Source organism: Sycon ciliatum, chromosome 1, assembly GCF_964019385.1.
Source record: "Sycon ciliatum chromosome 1, ocSycCili1.1, whole genome shotgun sequence".
In the NCBI taxonomy this organism is placed as follows: domain Eukaryota; kingdom Metazoa; phylum Porifera; class Calcarea; order Leucosolenida; family Sycettidae; genus Sycon; species Sycon ciliatum.
In genome coordinates, this window is record NC_088643.1 from 73901324 (window position 1) to 73920293 (window position 18970).

General features: G+C 47.2%; 3 protein-coding genes across 3 annotated transcripts in view; 1 reads left to right on the plus strand and 2 right to left on the minus strand.

The window, feature by feature from the left end:
* The window catches only part of LOC135807136 (uncharacterized), a 15872-nt gene extending 14668 nt beyond the window's left edge, over positions 1–1204 (minus strand). The window contains exon 1 of the mRNA XM_065321176.1: positions 586–1204. Within this exon, the coding sequence (XP_065177248.1) occupies positions 586–634 (49 nt within the window). The 5' untranslated portion in view covers positions 635–1204. The remainder of the gene's footprint in view (positions 1–585) is intronic.
* Positions 1205–2548: 1344 nt separating this feature from the next.
* On the plus strand, positions 2549–4006 carry LOC135807148 (uncharacterized protein KIAA1958-like). Its single transcript, XM_065321182.1, has one exon. It carries the CDS (start codon positions 2549–2551, stop codon positions 4004–4006), a length of 1458 nt encoding a protein of 485 aa, XP_065177254.1.
* A 3812-nt stretch (positions 4007–7818) lies between these two features.
* LOC135805376 (TLC domain-containing protein 3A-like) lies at positions 7819–18895 on the minus strand. Its single transcript, XM_065319404.1, has 5 exons — positions 18155–18895; positions 14750–14836; positions 13568–13769; positions 12620–12715; positions 7819–10530 (listed from the first exon to the last, which is right to left on the minus strand). Exons 1-5 carry the CDS (start codon positions 18361–18363, stop codon positions 10249–10251), a joined length of 876 nt encoding a protein of 291 aa, XP_065175476.1. The 5' UTR covers positions 18364–18895; the 3' UTR covers positions 7819–10248.
* Positions 18896–18970: the final 75 nt, after the last annotated feature.

Sequence of the window (18970 nt, forward strand, 5' to 3'; positions counted from 1 at the left end):
AGCACACTACAACAAAGCGCGATGATCTCAGCGCAAACATGGCAAATCCTTGTCCCCGATCGTGGTTTGTTGCAGAATCAAAAGTCCATGTACACTGAAATGGCACCAAATGCCTGGGAATGCTTGCAATTGGCTTCAATTTTTGAATTTTTCCGGGGGGAGGGTAATGTTTGTCCCCGATCGTAGCATCTTCTTGTTTTTTGCAGAATCAAAAAGTCTTTCATTTGTAGTTACCGTACACTGAAATGGCACCAAATGCCCGGAAATGCTTGCAATTGGCTTCAATTTTTGAAATTTTTCCGGGGGGGGGGCGGACCCCCGACCCCCCTTCCATGGCCGCCCCACCTCCAAAGTCGGTGCGAAGCGCCTGAGATGACAAGGCTACACAGTGCAGTGCAGTTTCATACTCGTAGCTCTCGAAAAATGTAAAGTGAAAATAACTCGACGTATCCTGCCAGGTGGAAGGAAGTGCAGTTACACTCAGTGTAAGTATTAGTTACAGTGTACTAGTATGCACAAACTCTATGCCATGTCTCGTAGACGTAGTTCAGCTGATACGAAAGGAACTATTGTATTGTTACTTACCACAGGTAAGAACGAGAGCCAATGCAATGTAGCACAGCCACCGGGCCATATCGAGAACGCTGCTGCTGCTGCTGCTGCTGCTGCAAATGTGACTCTGAACTCTGATGCCTCCCTGGCCTAGGTCCCTGTTACTGGTGATGTGCTGTGCAAGGGAACAGCCTGCGCTGCGCTGGCAGTCACAACAGCAGCAGCGACTACTACAGCGGTTTCTCACTATCTCAGTCGGCTTGCCAAGCCGTTGAAATTGTAGTGTTCTGAGAGGACCGCGCTGGGCAAACTACAAACTATGGCTAGAATCACTGTACTGTGCTAACGGACGCTGGAAAATATCGGCGGCGGTGAATCAGCTCACGGGTGCTACGGACCGGTGCAGGTACTCAGATAGGGCCTATGTACATTATTGTAGGGAAAACCCAGGGCAAGGAAACAGTGCTTTCCTAATCGATCACGCTACAATGAACTGATGAGTAAAGTAGCGATGAGAGGGAGAGAGAGAGAGAGCTACTACAGAGAGAGAGAGTGGCACGAGATTTGACTAAAAACCAGTTACTGTTTCCATTCAGTAGAAAACTGCAAGGCCAAACAATGATGACACGGGTGACGACGTAACGGTGGAGGTGATCTGGTCCAACTGGACGCCTGGCCTGTTAGTGTTACGTGGTGACCCAGTCTGGCATGCAGTCAGCTAGCTGTCAGCGTAGACTGCGCGTAGACTGTATCATACAGACATACTGTATGCTGCCGCTATGATTGACTGTATGCATGGGGCGCCGGTAGATCGACTGTGCATGTACTGTACAATGACTATGCATTAGTAATACTAAATTACTAATACTAAAAGTAGTATACAGTACACAGAAGCCTTGCTTGGTGTTTTCGATTTTGACAGTCAGTTGTACTTGTAGTCAGGATCTACACTACAGACTACAGTAGAGTAGCAATGCCAATACGCGTCCTCGCCTTGTAACTGTCAAAATCGAAAAACAATGACTATGCTGCATGTAGGCTGTATGGGCTGTATGATCAGCATGATTGATTTTTGGTCAAGTGCCAGTGGCAAGGAAGTGATTCACTGACTGGAAGTGGAAGGAACCGTGCTAGCGCAGCAGCAGTGCAGTGTAGCCAGTGAGTACAAGTGCTCGCGTTTCCTGGCTGCAGCCGTGTGCAGGAAGTGTCTGCATACATGTACAGTATCCACATAATCCAGCATCACGTCGCAGGTGTCACCAAGGATCGATCATACACCGTAGACCGGTGACCTTCTACAGCGTACATGTAATATTTCAGTACCGGTTCGTGGATCCCAGGACTGGCAGGAGTCAGGTTATCATGGTTATCCGAATCTCGGTGTCACCCTGTGTTATCACATATCAGGTGATGGTTTCCATGGATTGAACCAATCAGAGGCCTTCGTAGGCGGGTGATATAGGCCGATATCACCCCGCCTAGCCCATATCACCCCTGCTGCTCTATATCACCCCTGCTGCGTACACCGTACGCATATACTCGAAAGCGTACTATAAATGCACTCCATATTTAGCACTTGATTGTTCCTGCTAGGCCCTACGCTACAGGCCCTACTCCCGCGCCTACCCCCCCCCCCCCCGCCCCTTTGGCCTTGCTGGCGAAAGCGGTGGGGGGTCTGCCAGGTAGGCTCAGTAGAGCCTGAAACATAGGGCTAGAAGGAGCAATCAAAATGCTAAATATGGAATGCAATATAGTACACTTTAGAGGAATTGGAATTTATACTAAAAGTTAGTAAACAACAATTCCGAGAATAGTACGCCTAAGTTGCAGGAAATACAACATGACCAAGGAAAACACTTACCAAGAATGGAGTCATTGATTCCGTTCCTAGAACAATGAGCCAAGGACCCTCATGGTTTGTGCACACGTACACAGAAAGCACAAATACTTGACAATACTTCTGGGTCTGGTCACTTTCGGTATTCTTACCAGTAAGATGGCTAGCTTTGACTTGGGTGCAAGTGATATTGACTTGGAAGATGCAGAAGTTTTGGATGCCGCTTCCAACTACTTCAACTTTTTATCTACAGATGAAATAGCCAACATGTCAGGATTCTCTTTATCATCTACAGCAACTGCGACGTTAGCAACTGGTGAGGTGGTGGAAAAGACCACTACTGAAAAGCGCGTTTCGTCAGAACAGCACAGCAGTGAAGAAAGAGTTAAGCGATTTGTGCAAGTGTCTGAGTCAGATCTGGATAGGATACGTGAAAGTCGTGTTCCCGCAAACACCAAACGAGCTACTAAGAACTGGATGCGTGTTTTTGACACTTGGTGTGTGGAGAACAAGAAAACGTGCGACTTGAAAACAATACAAGCGACTGATCTAGCATCTATCCTGAAGCATGCCTATGTTGAAATCCGTCAAGTCAACAAACAGCCGTATTCTAAGAACAGCTTACTGCAGTTTCGGAGTGCCATTCACCGTGAACTGCAAGAGCTGAAGCGCACCATCAATCTCTATACTGATAGTGAGTTTATCGAGGCTAACCAAGTACTTGATGGCTACCTAAAGCAGTTAAAGAAAGACGGCCTGGTAGCACCAACGCAGCACAAGCCTCCCATCTCCGATAGCGACAAAGAAAAGATCTACAAGCACCTCGGTGACTGGAAGACAAATGCGGATCACCTCACCTACCTTGTCTGGTTCGTCATCACTTACCACTTCTGTCTGCGTGGTTCGGAGATTCAGGCGTATCTAACATCCGACGACCTGGATGTGAAGACCAACGACAAAGGCAAAAGATACATCACATTAGCCACAGCATTCGCCCAGAAGAACCAGCAAGGCGGCATTAAAGGAAAGGACACGGTGTCTGATGGGATGATAGTGTCCGACTGGCAGGTGGAAGCCGTCCTACTCCTCACTTCAAAGTTGTCTGTGAAGTCCAAGCGACTCTTTCAGATACCACGCAAACATTACCAGCCAGAGGATGCAGAATGGTACACAGGCCAAGTGTTTGGTAAAAACAAAATCGATGGCATGATGAAGAAGATGAGCGAAACAGCGCGACTAAGCCAGATCTACACCAACCACAGTGTGCGCGCCACCGCCATTACGACCTTGGCTAAGCAAAATGTGAGTGCCACTACAATCATGCGTACTTCCGGCCATCGGAATGCCCAAAGCCTAGACTCGTACTTGCAGCCAAGCGAGCATGACAAGATGAAAACTGCTCACCTGTTGGACGTAGACGCCATTGATGAAGCACTGCAGTGCGCGACTCCGGAGGAACTGCAGGCCTTGGAAGAGCCTCAGGCACCTCCCCCGTCAGCTTCTGTCACTACCAGTTCATCAACGGTGACGTCGGAGAATAGCGCAAAATTCATATTCTCTGGCAACTTCAGTGGTGCCGTTCACATACATGTGAACGATGTGAAGGAACTGCGCTGAAGTTGGCTCGTTTCTGCAATGCAGTGTTCCATTTACAATTTACAATACTCCATTTCAATCAACTCTTCTATTTCCACTCCTCTATACTTTTCCTTCCTACCCTATGCTTTACCTAAGTTCAAACTAAACTCTACTGTGGCAATGTAGTTGTGTAGCAGGAAGAGCATGAAGTACGGTGCACATGGTGTGTAGGGTCATATGGGATAAGACACATGGTGTGTAGGGTCATATGTGATAAGAAGACACATGGTGTCAGGGCCTGCTGGAGAGCCGGGTCAGCCGGGTCACGCGCCCGGCTGGGGAACTGCACGACCTGGCTGAATAGATAACACCGGGTCCAGTCTGACCCGGCTGAAAAATGTCTCAAACTGACAATGGATTCCTAAAATACCGGTATTTCCCGACTCGCGGACCCCATCTGTAGCGCAACCGTACACCATGGTACACACTACAGTCTACAAGCGACAGACTCGGCTAGGGTCAACTGGGGTCAACTGGTTCCAGCGCGATCTGGCCAGCGGCGAGCAGGAAGTCAGGACATTCAAAGTCGATGGGGCAGTCATGCAGTCAAAAGCGTATCTATTACTTTGGCTATAGCTTTTGACACAGTTGCATTCATCCGACTGGTGATTTGGACGATGGAGCTCGCAGCGAAGAGAAAAAGAACTCACGCTTTCCAAGACTCTTGGAAGAAAGGTCGACCCTGGCTGGAATACGAGCATGCCAGTCTATCCATGTCATGTGCTTTGTGCAAGACTGGCCGAAATTTAAAAAAAAAACTTTGGAAATCCACCGCCGCTCGTGTTCCGGGAACACGAGCGGCGGTGGATTTGCTCGCGATGCGTGGTTGAGAGGTAAGAACTCACTGCTTCGAATTATCGGCATGCTGCTCGGCTCCTGGGTGCTGCAGTGCTCTATTATGTGAACATGTTCGTCCTGCTACTAGCACTAATTAGAAAACAGAATTCCAATTTTTCAAATTGTTAAATCAGAATCCAATGGAACTGCTTTGCATTCTTCACGTAATGTCGTTTACCTTCTACATTTGCAGACTTTGATAGTTCGCCTTGTTGTTCTCTAAGGCTGCATTCGATTGTAGAAACTGGATCCCGATCCCCGCCGACCAGATCACTTCGATCGGACGGATACAATCGAATGTGCACAACCGATAATCCGTTTCAAGGCCTTAGCAACCGCGTTGCTACAGCTCATCCCGTAGTATCTGTACGCGTTGTGGTAAACTCTTGACCTAGTGTACGCATATTGCGAGTTTTGAGTAGATACGAGTCGTACTATCGAAATGAATCCGTCGAATCCGTCGAATCCGTCTCTGGGAGGTGGGTTGACTGGATCCGAATCCGTGCTCTCGGGATCCGGATTCGTACAATCGAACATGCACAAATTTGGCGAATCCGGGTCCGGGGCTGATGGATTCGTACAATCGAACATGCCCTAAACGATTTCCGGTAATAAATTCGCCTTTCTATTTTCCTGCGTTTTGAGCAGGCTTTTTAGTTGTTTTTCTGCCGGATGATCTGACCCGGCTGGCCTGCATGCACCAGGTACACTCTGACCGGGCTGTGTTGAATGTCTAGAGCAGGCCCTGGGTGTGTACATGGTGTAGGGTCATATGTGATAAGTAGAATATCACCCTCGTAGCTCGGGTGATACCGTACCCTCATATCAATCCCTTCTGCTTCGCAGTCGGGATTGATATTCGCCGGTATCACCCTCGTACTCATGAGATATTCTTTACATATCGGTTTCGGAGTCCGGACTGCATGGGGGGATATCCCGTCCAGTGCGTGCCAAGCCTAGCTTGCACAGGGCTCATCAGTCATCATGCCATGCCTGTGTGACGTGTACGTGTGTCACTGTGTGTTGTGTCAGTGGCATCATTCAATGAGTACATGACATTGTACAGTCACTAGTAAAGCTACCCCCCCCCCCCTACATGTAGTACAAGTCTTTGTCCTATGTACTAGTAGTCGTTGTCCATTATTGTTGTTACATGTTGCTGATTGCAATACATTTTCCGATTTTTCTTGTCGTACCAAGCCCCCCCCCCCCCCCAGGCAAGAGTAAAATAAGACTGAGAGATTTACATGTATGTACCAGTGCTCTTGGTACAGTATGGTTCATGTTTGTACCGGTGCTCTTGGTACAGTATGGTTCATGTATGTACCGGTGCTCTTGGTACAGTATGGTTCATGTATGTACCGGTGCTCTTGGTACAGTATGGTTCATGTATGTACCAGTGCTCTTGGTACAGTATGGTTCATGTATGTACCGGTGCTCTTGGTACAGTATGGTTCATGTATGTACCGGTGCTCTTGGTACAGTATGGTTCATGTATGTACCGGTGCTCTTGGTACAGTATGGTTCATGTATGTACCGGTGCTCTTGGTACAGTATGGTTCATGTATGTACCGGTGCTCTTGGTACAGTATGGTTCATGTATGTACCGGTGCTCTTGGTACAGTATGGTTCATGTATGTACCGGTGCTCTTGGTACAGTATGGTTCATGTATGTACCGGTGCTCTTGGTACAGTATGGTTCATGTATGTACCGGTGCTCTTGGTACAGTATGGTTCATGTATGTACCGGTGCTCTTGGTACAGTATGGTTCATGTATGTACCGGTGCTCTTGGTACAGTATGGTTCATGTATGTACCGGTGCTCTTGGTACAGTATGGTTCATGTTTGTACCGGTGCTCTTGGTACAGTATGGTTCATGTATGTACCGGTGCTCTTGGTACAGTATGGTTCATGTATGTACCGGTGCTCTTGGTACAGTATGGTTCATGTATGTACCGGTGCTCTTGGTACAGTATGGTTCATGTATGTACCAGTGCTCTTGGTACAGTATGGTTCATGTATGTACCGGTGCTCTTGGTACAGTATGGTTCATGTTTGTACCGGTGCTCTTGGTACAGTATGGTTCATGTATGTACCGGTGCTCTTGGTACAGTATGGTTCATGTATGTACCGGTGCTCTTGGTACAGTATGGTTCATGTATGTACCGGTGCTCTTGGTACAGTATGGTTCATGTATGTACCGGTGCTCTTGGTACAGTATGGTTCATGTATGTACCGGTGCTCTTGGTACAGTATGGTTCATGTATGTACCGGTGCTCTTGGTACAGTATGGTTCATGTATGTACCGGTGCTCTTGGTACAGTATGGTTCATGTATGTACCGGTGCTCTTGGTACAGTATGGTTCATGTATGTACCGGTGCTCTTGGTACAGTATGGTTCATGTATGTACCGGTGCTCTTGGTACAGTATGGTTCATGTATGTACCGGTGCTCTTGGTACAGTATGGTTCATGTATGTACCGGTGCTCTTGGTACAGTATGGTTCATGTATGTACCGGTGCTCTTGGTACAGTATGGTTCATGTATGTACCGGTGCTCTTGGTACAGTATGGTTCATGTATGTACCGGTGCTCTTGGTACAGTATGGTTCATGCCCATGATTGTACACTGTACTGGGTCATTTATTGACTGGAAGTAAGTAGTTCGGCCTGGCCTGGGCGGATGATGCTAGCATTATAACTATACAGTCATGTAAGTAGCATTATAGAATATAGTGTGCGATTTGCAACGAGCATTATGCTAGTGTAGCGGGCCGCAGTCTCTCTCTCTCTCTCTGAGGCAAATGCAGACGGGTCTCAGTGAACACACGGCTTTAAAATTATTACTGAACTAAACGGAAGACTACATTGTAAACATTAACTCTGACTCTAACTCTAAAACTGACATGAAGAGAATTGTGAACAGCAGCTTTTATAGGGTGTGGAACTGTTAGTGTAAGTAAGCCAAGCCAAGCTATGACCAGGGGATACGTAGAGTAGAAACAGAAAGGTCAAAGTAAGATGTGTGGGCCACAGTCATTGCACAAGGAATGCCATTTGATTCTATGCAGAAGGAGCTGAATAGCAGTGTGGGCAATGGGCGTAAAAGAGGTGGTTGAAAGTGCAGCAAAAGGTCTAGACTAGTATTTCTAAGGTCAATATGAAACATTGAACGCAGTGAGACTAGTTACTATGCATGTCATGGATCTGCAAGCACGGTACAGAGTTGCAAGTGCGGGGTACGGGTGCGGTGTAACACGCGTGACCAATACATTGAAGACGTGATTCACGCTGCAGCTGTGTGAGTAACAGTTACAAGCGTGCCAACGCTACACTAGCATTATGACACTACATTTCCACAAAAGTGGCATTATACTCAAATATGGAAGTTTTGGCCACTACAAAAAATGGACCGTTACATGCCTTGTACATAGAACTGCACAACCTGCATAGGATTGTCCAAACTAAGCCATTTTCCATGCATACTATTGCGGTTTTGCTGGCATTATGGAGCAATAGCAGCATGAAACTAGTACATATGTATTATGATCATGATTTTCTAGCATTTTCCATGCCGTCTACGTAGAACTACGAAACATGCACAATACTGCCCAAACCAAGCCATTTTTCCATATTTACTACTGGTGAATTGCTGGCATTACAGAGGAACAGCAGCATTATAAGTAGCATTATGATACAGTTTTCTGGCATTGCCATTAGCATTATCCCGCAAAGTAACTAGCATTATCCGCCCAGGCCTACTGGAAGTACATCCCTTTGGCTAGTTCAGTTGTAGTGGTCTTCTGGGAGAGATGGTCGCCTTATCAGAGTGGTTGCCTTGACAGGTTTTACCGTACATGGTTGTGCTGGCATGGGGAAGACTGTGAGTGTGACTCTAGTCCGGGGCTGGGAAGCCTATCGATACAAACAGTCTTTGTTTATACTGGTAGTTGTAGGTGTGTGTGTGGCTGCCGGTGTGTCTCTGCTTGCCACACGGGATGGGTGTAGTCCACAAGTGGATAGGCCGGTGGTTCCTGCCGTCTCGGGGTCTGCAAAACAGCACGGGTTGGTAAATACTACATACAACGCCCGTATTGGTACACAGCTGCCAGCAGCTGGTACCAATACGGTAGTATGCTTGTACACGCACAATAATGCACTGCAGGTGTGGCCAACGAAATTCTACCCGCGCTTCAAACCTTGCGCCGCGTTTTGATTTCAATGACATCATGCACGCATGCACGGGGGAAAAATGAAAAATAGGGATTCACTGGCCAGAAAAAGCCACTTCAATCAGCTGTGTGGTGTAGACCAGGCTCAAATTAGTGGCGGTCAATTCATCAGCCTTACAAGCTGTTGAATGGTGTAATCCCAGGACAAGTTGCTATGTCTAACATAGCTGTTCGCTACCATCGCTTCCGCAATGGGCATGTCTGAGTCTGAGTGTGTGTTTGTGTCGAGTATGGCAGAGGCTTCTAACTGGAGGGGGTAAGATGCTGTATTTTTATAATATTAAATATCGGAAGAAGCTCACCAGTACCATATGGAGTCATTACGTATGGAGTTAGAGATCATAAAACAAGAGCAGTGGTACATAAGATCATGCAAATCTTGTGCACATACATGTACACTCTTGCTGTCAGCATGCTAACGAGATTGCAAATAGTGCTTCATAAACCCTGATGGTGAAGAACCGGATAGAACAGTCCTTTTTAAAAATTAACACTGGTTTTGAAAACTTCACTAATCTATCCAAAGTCGTACTGTTCCATTGACTTGGTCGGAGGTTGGCATAACCACATACTGAGATTCCGCAGAGAAGACCGGCTCAGTCAGCCGACTGTTTTTCCTTGTGCCGTCATTAGTTTTAAATAGAATACCAGTACTGCGTAAAACAAACGGACGGCAGACAGGAAGCTTTGGAACGAATTTAAAGCTGATGTGTAGATTCCGGCTGAACAGTAAGCCAATAGGTAGCTGTTGTTGTTGCTTCATTCAACATGAGGAAATATCTACAGGTTGTACTGGTGTTTTTCTTCTTTTTTTTCTCTACAAAATCCACATATCTCCAGACACTGGGGTGAATAATGGAGTGTGGTGGTGGGGCCCATTAAGCTCCGCCGACCAGAGGTCTCGCCTTCATAGCTCCATGGACGCACCAAAAATGTGAGCTATCATTGTAAGCTCTACGTACACACCACCAGGGCCAGTCACGGCCGTGGATACCATCGTTTTATACAAGCAGTATCTGTCACTGCAGGGTAAAGCCGCGGTTATAGTGGTGGTGGTGGTGATGGTGATATTGGCTAACAGACAACCAATACCTTACCGGAATATTCAACTAGTCGACGCAAAGCACAACCGGAACGACCCAGCCCGCACACCTACGCTGGCTTGGCCTTGCCCTTATCGCCGCCGGCGCGAGCAGTGTGCACAATGCTCCTTACCACCTTGACAAACCAGAAGTACTGCAGAGAGGCGATGCTGAACGATCCCGCGTTGCAGTACCAGGGTAAGGAGAGCACGACTTGGACGAGGCTTGACATCTGTCTATACTGCTGGTAGCGCCAGTAGAGATAGGGGAACGAGCACACGCGGAATATGAGAAACGCAGCAATGAACATTGCACCATTGCAGATAAACAGCCAGTTGTTGGTCTTCTGCAGCTGTAGCATGGAAAGTAAAAGGAAAAAGCGAGAGAATGATATTCAACTTCCATTTTCGCATCCAGTCAACAAAACCATATTCTTTGATGAGTTGAGGCTCGACCACAATCATCGCCCGGTTATTCAGTCATATTCAGTTCATAATGGGTGAGTGGATAGTCTCACATCCATCCATGCCTGCTCCAAAGCCAGCTTATTACAGACAAAAGCACACGTGCACAGCAGATCACCTTGTGGACTTCCAGTGCCAGACAATCAAACACACACACCTGGTCCTGGTCCTGGTAAACACTGCCATTACGGTCACGTGTCCCCTTACGGGGCCGACAATATAGAACGACGAGCGGGACCACGTTCGAGAGAGCCATCTCCAGCAGCTATGGATCTGGCTTATCACCGGAAACAATTCTGGAACGACTCTGAGCATTGGCTGATGGAATGTTTGCTCTGTTGTGGAGAGTGATGGACCAGTTCGAACGGCCGCCGTGAGAGGAATCGTTTCCGACGATAAGAAAATCTTTCAAATATTTGAACATCTTTGCAAGCCCGCGAGAGGAGCAAACTACCGCACGAAGACGACGACTTGGAACACACACACACACACACACACACACACACACTCAGACATGCCCATCGTGGAAGCAATGATAGCGAACAGCTATGTTAGACATAGCAACTTGTGCTGGGATTACACCATTCAACAGCTTACAAGGCTGATGAATTGACCACCACTAATTTTAGCCTAGTATCCACCACACAGCTGATTGAAGTGACTTTTTTCTGGCCAGTGAATCCCTATTTTTCTTTTTTCTTTTTCAACACACACACACCACCACACCACATACTCCGGCATACACTGGCTGTTGGTAACCCCCCAGGAGAATGAAAGAAGAGCTAGGAGAATGAGAAAGAGAAGAAAGACGTGTGCGACCATAACCGTCTGGAATTGAACCCGCAACCTCTCGATTGGAAATCGACTGCACATACCACTGCACCATATGGGACAAGGCCGAGATTCCTACTACAAAGATCACCTCTGAAATGGTCATTCATGCCTTACTTTAGGTAATTCCCTTCTATATTATTGAATCTGCCGAATCTGTGTAGGTTCACTGCCTGCATATCTACTCCAGAGATCACTGACTCCAGGGATCATTGATTCCAGGCACCACTAACTCCAGGGATCACTGTATCCAGGGATCACTGACTGGAACTTGAGTCGTGAGACAAGGATATTGCAAATTGTCCCCAACTGGATCGGCTCCAAAACCGACCGGTTCGGAACTTTCAAAAGTGTGTGCGTCTATCAAGACTCAGCGCACAGATCAGAAGTTTAGCTTTTATGGCCACGTGAATGTCACCATTAATTTGTGCCAGAGACAGCTGATCTCTAATGCCCGTGGCTCCATAAACACGAGTGCATTTCCCGTGGTCCACGCAAGCCTGCATTATATTCCCGAGCTTTGACAAACGCATATGATGGCAGAAAGTGGCGCAGTATTGTATTGTATTGTATTGTTTATTTACGGATCCTCCAGAGGTAAATGGATACCTATATCGGGAGTCTCTCTAAACCAATCGAATAATGAAAATAGATGTAGGTCTGGTTGAGTCAGAGTCCAGCAGCCGTTAATGCATATTTTTCTACACTTGCTTGCACATGTAATTCACTTCTAATTTCCATTGGCATCCACTCCCGGAGCAGAGCCTAGACGCTAGACCCAGTGCAATGGACGTGGCCAAATGCCCCATGCTGGCACAATGCTTTGCGTTTTCCGTCACAAAGCGAGGTAAAAGATAGCGCCGTGACGCCGGGTCTCCACCGCCTGTCACTAACATACACCCGTAGCACAGCAGGCAGCGGGAGTGGGCTCTATTGTAACTGAAGATCACAGGGCAACGTGCAAAGCGAATACCCATGCACACGCATTCTCTCTTGTACTTTATGAACACTACCCAGGGCACCGTTCCTTGATAATGATTTGAGGGAGACCTGTCCAAGCAAGGGCGAGAACAAGCGTTTGACGTAGAAAAGAGAAAAATTAGAGAAAGAACATGTGTACTGATGTTCATTTGGCACTGTACTCACCATTTTCAGAGATGTGTGCATGCTCAAGAAAGGAGTACTAGCCTCGTGCAGAATTACTACAGCTACAACAAGGTGGCCTTTGTCCCTGAGGAAAAACTGCCGGAAACAGATACGCACGCACAGACACAAGCGCAGGTGCGCACAAGCACGCAGGCATGAAAACACGCATGCACGCAGCCATGCAAACACACACACACACACATACACACAGTGACACATACATGTACATGACATCGTGAATCATGATCAAGCAAAATGAAGAATCACGGCAAGCAGTGTTAGGACTAAATTATCCAAAGAAACTACCAACTCAGAAGTAGCGATGAACTCGGCCATTTGAAAATAATTTGAACTGTCCACCTCACCACGTTCACAACACCATACTCCCCAGCCATAGCATACTCATCCGTTATATACCTCCACCGAGGAGCTTTCAATGAGCCGCGGAAACAGCTGTCTGGAGGATGGGGAGCATCTATCTAAGAAAGAACTTCCTCGCTATGGAGTATGGCGTTGTGAATGCGGGCCAAGAGCACAGTGTGGAGAGGTGGACAGTTCAAACTACAAACTGGCAAAAACCAAGGCTAGAGGCCTACAGATCTGTTCAGAATTATTCTACAGCAAATGGGAACAATGCAAGTAATGGCCACATAAACAGATACTACTGTAGAAGCAGAGAATTCAGTCAGTGAATAATTTAGTCCCACTCCAAAGAAAGGTAGGTAGTTTACCTGGCTGACAAACCAAAAGGCCAGGCCAGTCGACTTTAGTCCCGCTTTTAATTTAGTCTGAAAGCCCTATGGACGAAAACAAATACCGGCGATATTTCTGTTTGCACAGCAGACTGTTTTGGAAGTGAGCGCTTCTAGATGTTTACTTCTACACACTGTGCTGTATGTGCACACGTCCACATGCCCTCTATCAAACCATTCAACATAGAAAGCTTACAATTGCAAATGGAATGATGACAAAACCCATGATTAAATGGTGCACGACCAGATCACAGCTACGAAGCAGATGAGCCCTCAGACAAGCCGGCCAAGACAATGAAGCAGCATGCTCGGACGCCGAGTAGACCAGGAACATGGCAACAATATCATAGGTGAAATAGATGAAGCCAAAACGGCCGTACATGAGAATCGGTGGATATCTGTGAAGAACAGAATATGTGCATGCAAGCACACACACACACACAGGCACACATACACACAGAAAATAAAACCCGACACGGAGGCAAAAGTAACACGAGAAGAAAGCCCACAGATTCGCTATCGCCTAGTCGGGGAAGTGAACTGCATGAGAAGAGAAAAAAATGCCAACCTCACCAGGACTCGAAGCCGAGAACACAAGAAGAATACCAGACTGTACAGTCGGCAAACTTGCAAGTAAGAACCACTCCCTGCTCAATTCACAGTGTTTGCGGATAATTCACCCGTCATCAGTTGAGCTTGATTAGGCTAATGAGTGCTGCGAGAGCACTGCATTACGTAGTGCTCTCGCAGCCAGAATGTCACTAGAGATATCAACTTGAAGTGACGCTCCATTTCCAGCATGACAAACACCTCGTGAGCATCAGGCAGATGCACGAGTTGTATTATTGTTGTCCAGCGCGCGACACATGATCGGAAGTCACAGCGTTGTGAATTATCAACGACCCTCGGTGTCTGTGTTCACAACTCCATGTGCAACCCTGACTCACGCTGCTGCCTGGTGCTCAGAAGGTGTTTGCCGTGCAGGAAACGGTGCGTCACTGTAAGCTGGTATCTAAATTCTAATGATGTTTTGGCTCGGAAAGCACTATGTAATGCAGTGCTCGCGCAGCACTAATTCCATTAGCCTACTCAAGCTCAACTGATGACCGATGAAATCCCCGAAACACAGTGTATTCAGCTGGGAGCGGAGCTTTCTTGCAGGTTTGCCAAGTGGAAGGTCCGATATGCTTCGCATGTGCTCCAGCCAGCAATCGTGAGTCAGTCAAGTGCCAGTCAGTCAGCAGGGAGCGCAGCTCCAAAGTCAGGAGAAGCTGCCCATTTCTACAATTACCGCCAAAGTCGCAGCAACTCAGTTAGCTATATATGTGGTAGCGGATATTCTTGCATCGCAGTAGCTCACAGTACGAAGAGAACTTACGTGGAATATAGAAAATCATTGCCCAAGTTCAGCACAGCCTCAATGCCCAGGAGTGCTGTGTAGGACGCAAAGCAGCCGGAGATAATGCTGCAGAAAAGACGCCAACACCATTTAAAAAACCGGTAAAACATAGCATACTAACTACACTCATACCATGAACTGTCGTGTATAAAAGCCACGGCTTATAAGACTTTTTTGGGGAAATTTCGCAGGCTTCTCTATGAGACAGGCTTCTATACAAGACAGGTATTTCTATGTATGTCAACACTAAAACCAGGCTTATGTGCCGACAGTGTATCTTGAAAATCAGGATCGTATTCAAAACAGGCTTCTATACGAGACCGGCTTTAATACAAGACAGTACGGTCCCTTGGATATCCGGACCCTGAAGTTACGGGCACTTCGCTCTACTGGGTACTCTTTGGGCGAGTTTCAGTGGGAAATGGAAATATTACTACCGTAAAATCCCGCCCGAGCGCCCCGTCTCTCCCATGCGCCCTCCCTGACTTCTTGTCAGGGAAGTGAGAATCCTCGTATGACTCTGTGAAGCGTGATGCCGTACCGCACTGCAGACGCGTGCTCGACCCGGTTGGAAATGTACGCAACAGTTCACACTCTCTTGACCAGGGATCGCACAAACCCTGGGTCTTGATGGGTCTGTACGACTTCCTGCTCTTGACCTTTGCTCGGTGTATGAGACACACGCACAGTTTTCGTAGGGTGAGTACGTTTTCATGTAGTACCGAATGCGGCAAGTAGGACTCGCCCATCCGCCCCTCCCAACCTGGACCTACTCGAAGGGTGGCGGAGATAGGGGCGCTCTGGCGGGATTTTACGGTACTCTTTTGTCACTTTTGTGGAAATAGTGACATCACATACCATATCTATGGCCTTTCCCCATCAAAATGTACATGTATGTGATTCGTAGTTACGGACATTTTGCATCGGAGAGAGCTATTGTGATTTCAAGTGGTGTGAGAGGTTTTGTTGAGAGAAAGAACTGTGTTTATGTTGCGTACAAGTCAGAGTATCCGATGCCCAATCCTTTAAATGTACCGTACATGCATGTTCATTGCATTCCCAACTCATCACAACCACGCGCTCTTCAGCCGAACCATACAGACACCAGCAAGGACACTTCCGTTGAGAGATAATAATTATTGCTCCACGCCTCTAGACAGCTGTTTCGCTCCCTGTCGGAGCTCATCAGTAGAGGATGATAATGATGATAATGGAGGAATGATCATTCTTTTACACCAGAAATGGCGCAAGTGCGCGCTTTCCACATATATCAATGGCATATGCAAGCTGCTAAAATGGTAAAGTGTGAGAACAGCGATAAATAATCATAGTACGCGCTCATTGGTGGAGAAACACACCACACATGCAACATCATAATAATAAACAACATACATGTACTTTCCTTTGGCATCAGTATTCCGCGTAAGATTTTCGTCGCCTGTGTGGTGTGTTTCTCCACCAATGAGCGCGTACTATGATTATTTATCGCTGTTCTCACACTTTACCATTTTAGCAGCTTGCATATGCCATTGATATATGTGGAAAGCGCGCACTTGCGCCATTTCTGGTGTATAAGAATGATCATTCCTCCATTATCATCATTATCATCCTCTACTGATGAGCTCCGACAGGGAGCGAAACAGCTGTCTAGAGGCGTGGAGCAATAATTATTATCTCTCAACGGAAGTGTCCTTGCTGGTGTCTGTATGGTTCGGCTGAAGAGCGCGTGGTTGTGATGAGTTGGGAATGCAATGAATTGAAAATATGGCCGAAAGCTCTGTCGCAATATTTAGTACATGCATGTGTACACAATAAACACTGGATCTACAGTGTACGCCGTCACCAAGTATGTAGTGTGCCAGTGCACGGTGCGCTGAGTCTTTTGATACCGCACTTGCATACATGTAGTATCGATCATTGCAATAATTATTATATCTCTTATACAAGTACAGCACATAGTAATGAAATGCTCAAAATCAAAGACCAACGCCATAGGCGATGCACACTGTGCTGCACTAAAACTGCAGATGTATCCATACAAAACACACCACAGTATGTTTTCGACTTCGACGGCATGTTACAAGGCGAGGACGCACAGTGCTCCTGGCTACCAGTCAGCCATAACCCGGTTGGTAGTCCCGGTCTTGCGACCATTTGAACCGTATGGGGGAAAAACCCCGGTTCGGACCCTCCTTATTCTAGGGGACGGTGGTTGATTTTGGAATTTGTTTGTGTTGTTTTTTTTGCTGATATTGTGTTGTTGTTTGAATTCTTTATTCCCACGATGGCACCATCGCCAATAGTTGTTGTTGTTGTTTTTGTTGTTGTCGGTGGTGTACCGGTGGTATTGTTGTTGATGTTGTGGGTTATGGTTGTACAAGTAGTCAGGAGCACTGTGCGTCCTTGCTTCAGTTGTAACATGCGGTCGAAGTCAAAAACATGTTTATAAGCCTATCAAGCTAGGCTTCTATCAAGACTACATAACCCCCAGAGTGTGCAACGCCTGATCCAGCTCTGCATAGGGTCTTGGTCGAGCGTAATCAAATCTTCTGATGTCATGCGTACACTCCACACCAGCACAAGGCCGGTCTCGAGGCAGGGCACCGTTGTTTTTGATCCGAGAGTACCCGCGACTCCCCGGATTCCCCTCAGATGTGTACGGTATTATGACGGAAAGATCCGATTACGCTCGACCAAGACTCCATGCAGAGCTGGATCAGGCGTTGCACACTCTGGGGGGTTATGTACACTTGCTTCGTTGTCTGATGATTGCCTAACGGCATGAAACTCAGCGTTACAACCAACCTGAACGTCCTCCGCTGAGTCTGCTATGTACAGTCAGACCTCGCTTATCCGGTCCTCGTTTATCCGGATCCCTCGCCATCCGGTAGAAAATTGTTGGTTACCGATTTACAGCATTTTTTTTCACGGTTCGCGTGAGACTCGGCTGGAAGCCGGGCTTTCCGCATCCGTAGGAACGCCACCACCCTTCAAGGATCAAGGCGCAGATACAGCTCCTAAAGCGGTGGGAGGTGAGTAGATCAGCTCACCAGCAAGTGGTCAAAGACCGAAAATCCCATTCACTGCATCCATGTTTTCCTCGTGCCAGGCCACGAGTTCCCAATTAACTGTGGGTCGCAGCACGGCTGGAAAAAATCCTTCCGCTTCCAAGCAGGACTTGAACCTGGTACCCTCTGTTTCTCAATCATGATCTTAGACCATCCCACTATGCCAGCATATGCCATGCACATATACAGTATGTGTGTTCGATTATCCGGTTCCCTCGCCTATCTGGATATTTTTCTGGAAAACGGATGTGTGCGGTTATGCGAGGTCTGACTGTACTCTTGCTCCAGTACAATGTACTGTAGTACATGTACCTACCTGAGTGATAAGGAGTAGCGCAACCTCGAACTGACATTTGTCACCCTGAAGAAGGGCAGTATGACGCAAGACAGTGCGGAGAAGGCCAATGCGTAGCACAACCAACCAGCAACGACCATGATCCCATTCTCAAGTGTCACAGAGTCTAATGTACGCCTCAGACCACCAGCCAGGAACGACGCTTTCTCTGTTGACACAGCCTCAGCCATATTGTGATCACTAAGTCTGTCTTGATTTGACACCGGACTAACTGAACGAACCTCCGGGTGCAACTGTAGTAAATGTTGCAGCTCTCTTGAAGATCATACCAGGGACCAGCTCCGGCTGTCCTCTCCTGCAATCGACATCTATCAGGTCTGGAGCTGGGCAGCAATCCGTGACGAACTGAGCCGATCTATAGCTTACTGCCTGTAACTAGTTAGTGATGAGTCTGATGACTGATGGCATACACCTGGTACCCAACTAACTAGCTGTTACTACTTGTGTGACTTCCTACAAGTAATAATTACTACGGTTATGTTCAGACATTTGCTTACAACAGAATACTCGCCTTGATCTGGCCACATGCACCTGTCCTTCTAGCAGTCACAAACACTCAATGAATCAAACTCGAACTCGACGATCTAGTACGACCATTCAAAAAATTATAATTATTTCGAATCGAAGTGCTCAAGCCAAGGCCGAAGCCAAAGCAAACAGAATCTACTTGTGCACGTGATCGAGAAAGCTCCTGATCCCGGGCCGCGGGATCCCGGCCCTGAGTGGTCCCGGGTGCGGGATCCCGACACGTAGGCGATAGCGGCTAGGCGCTAGGCG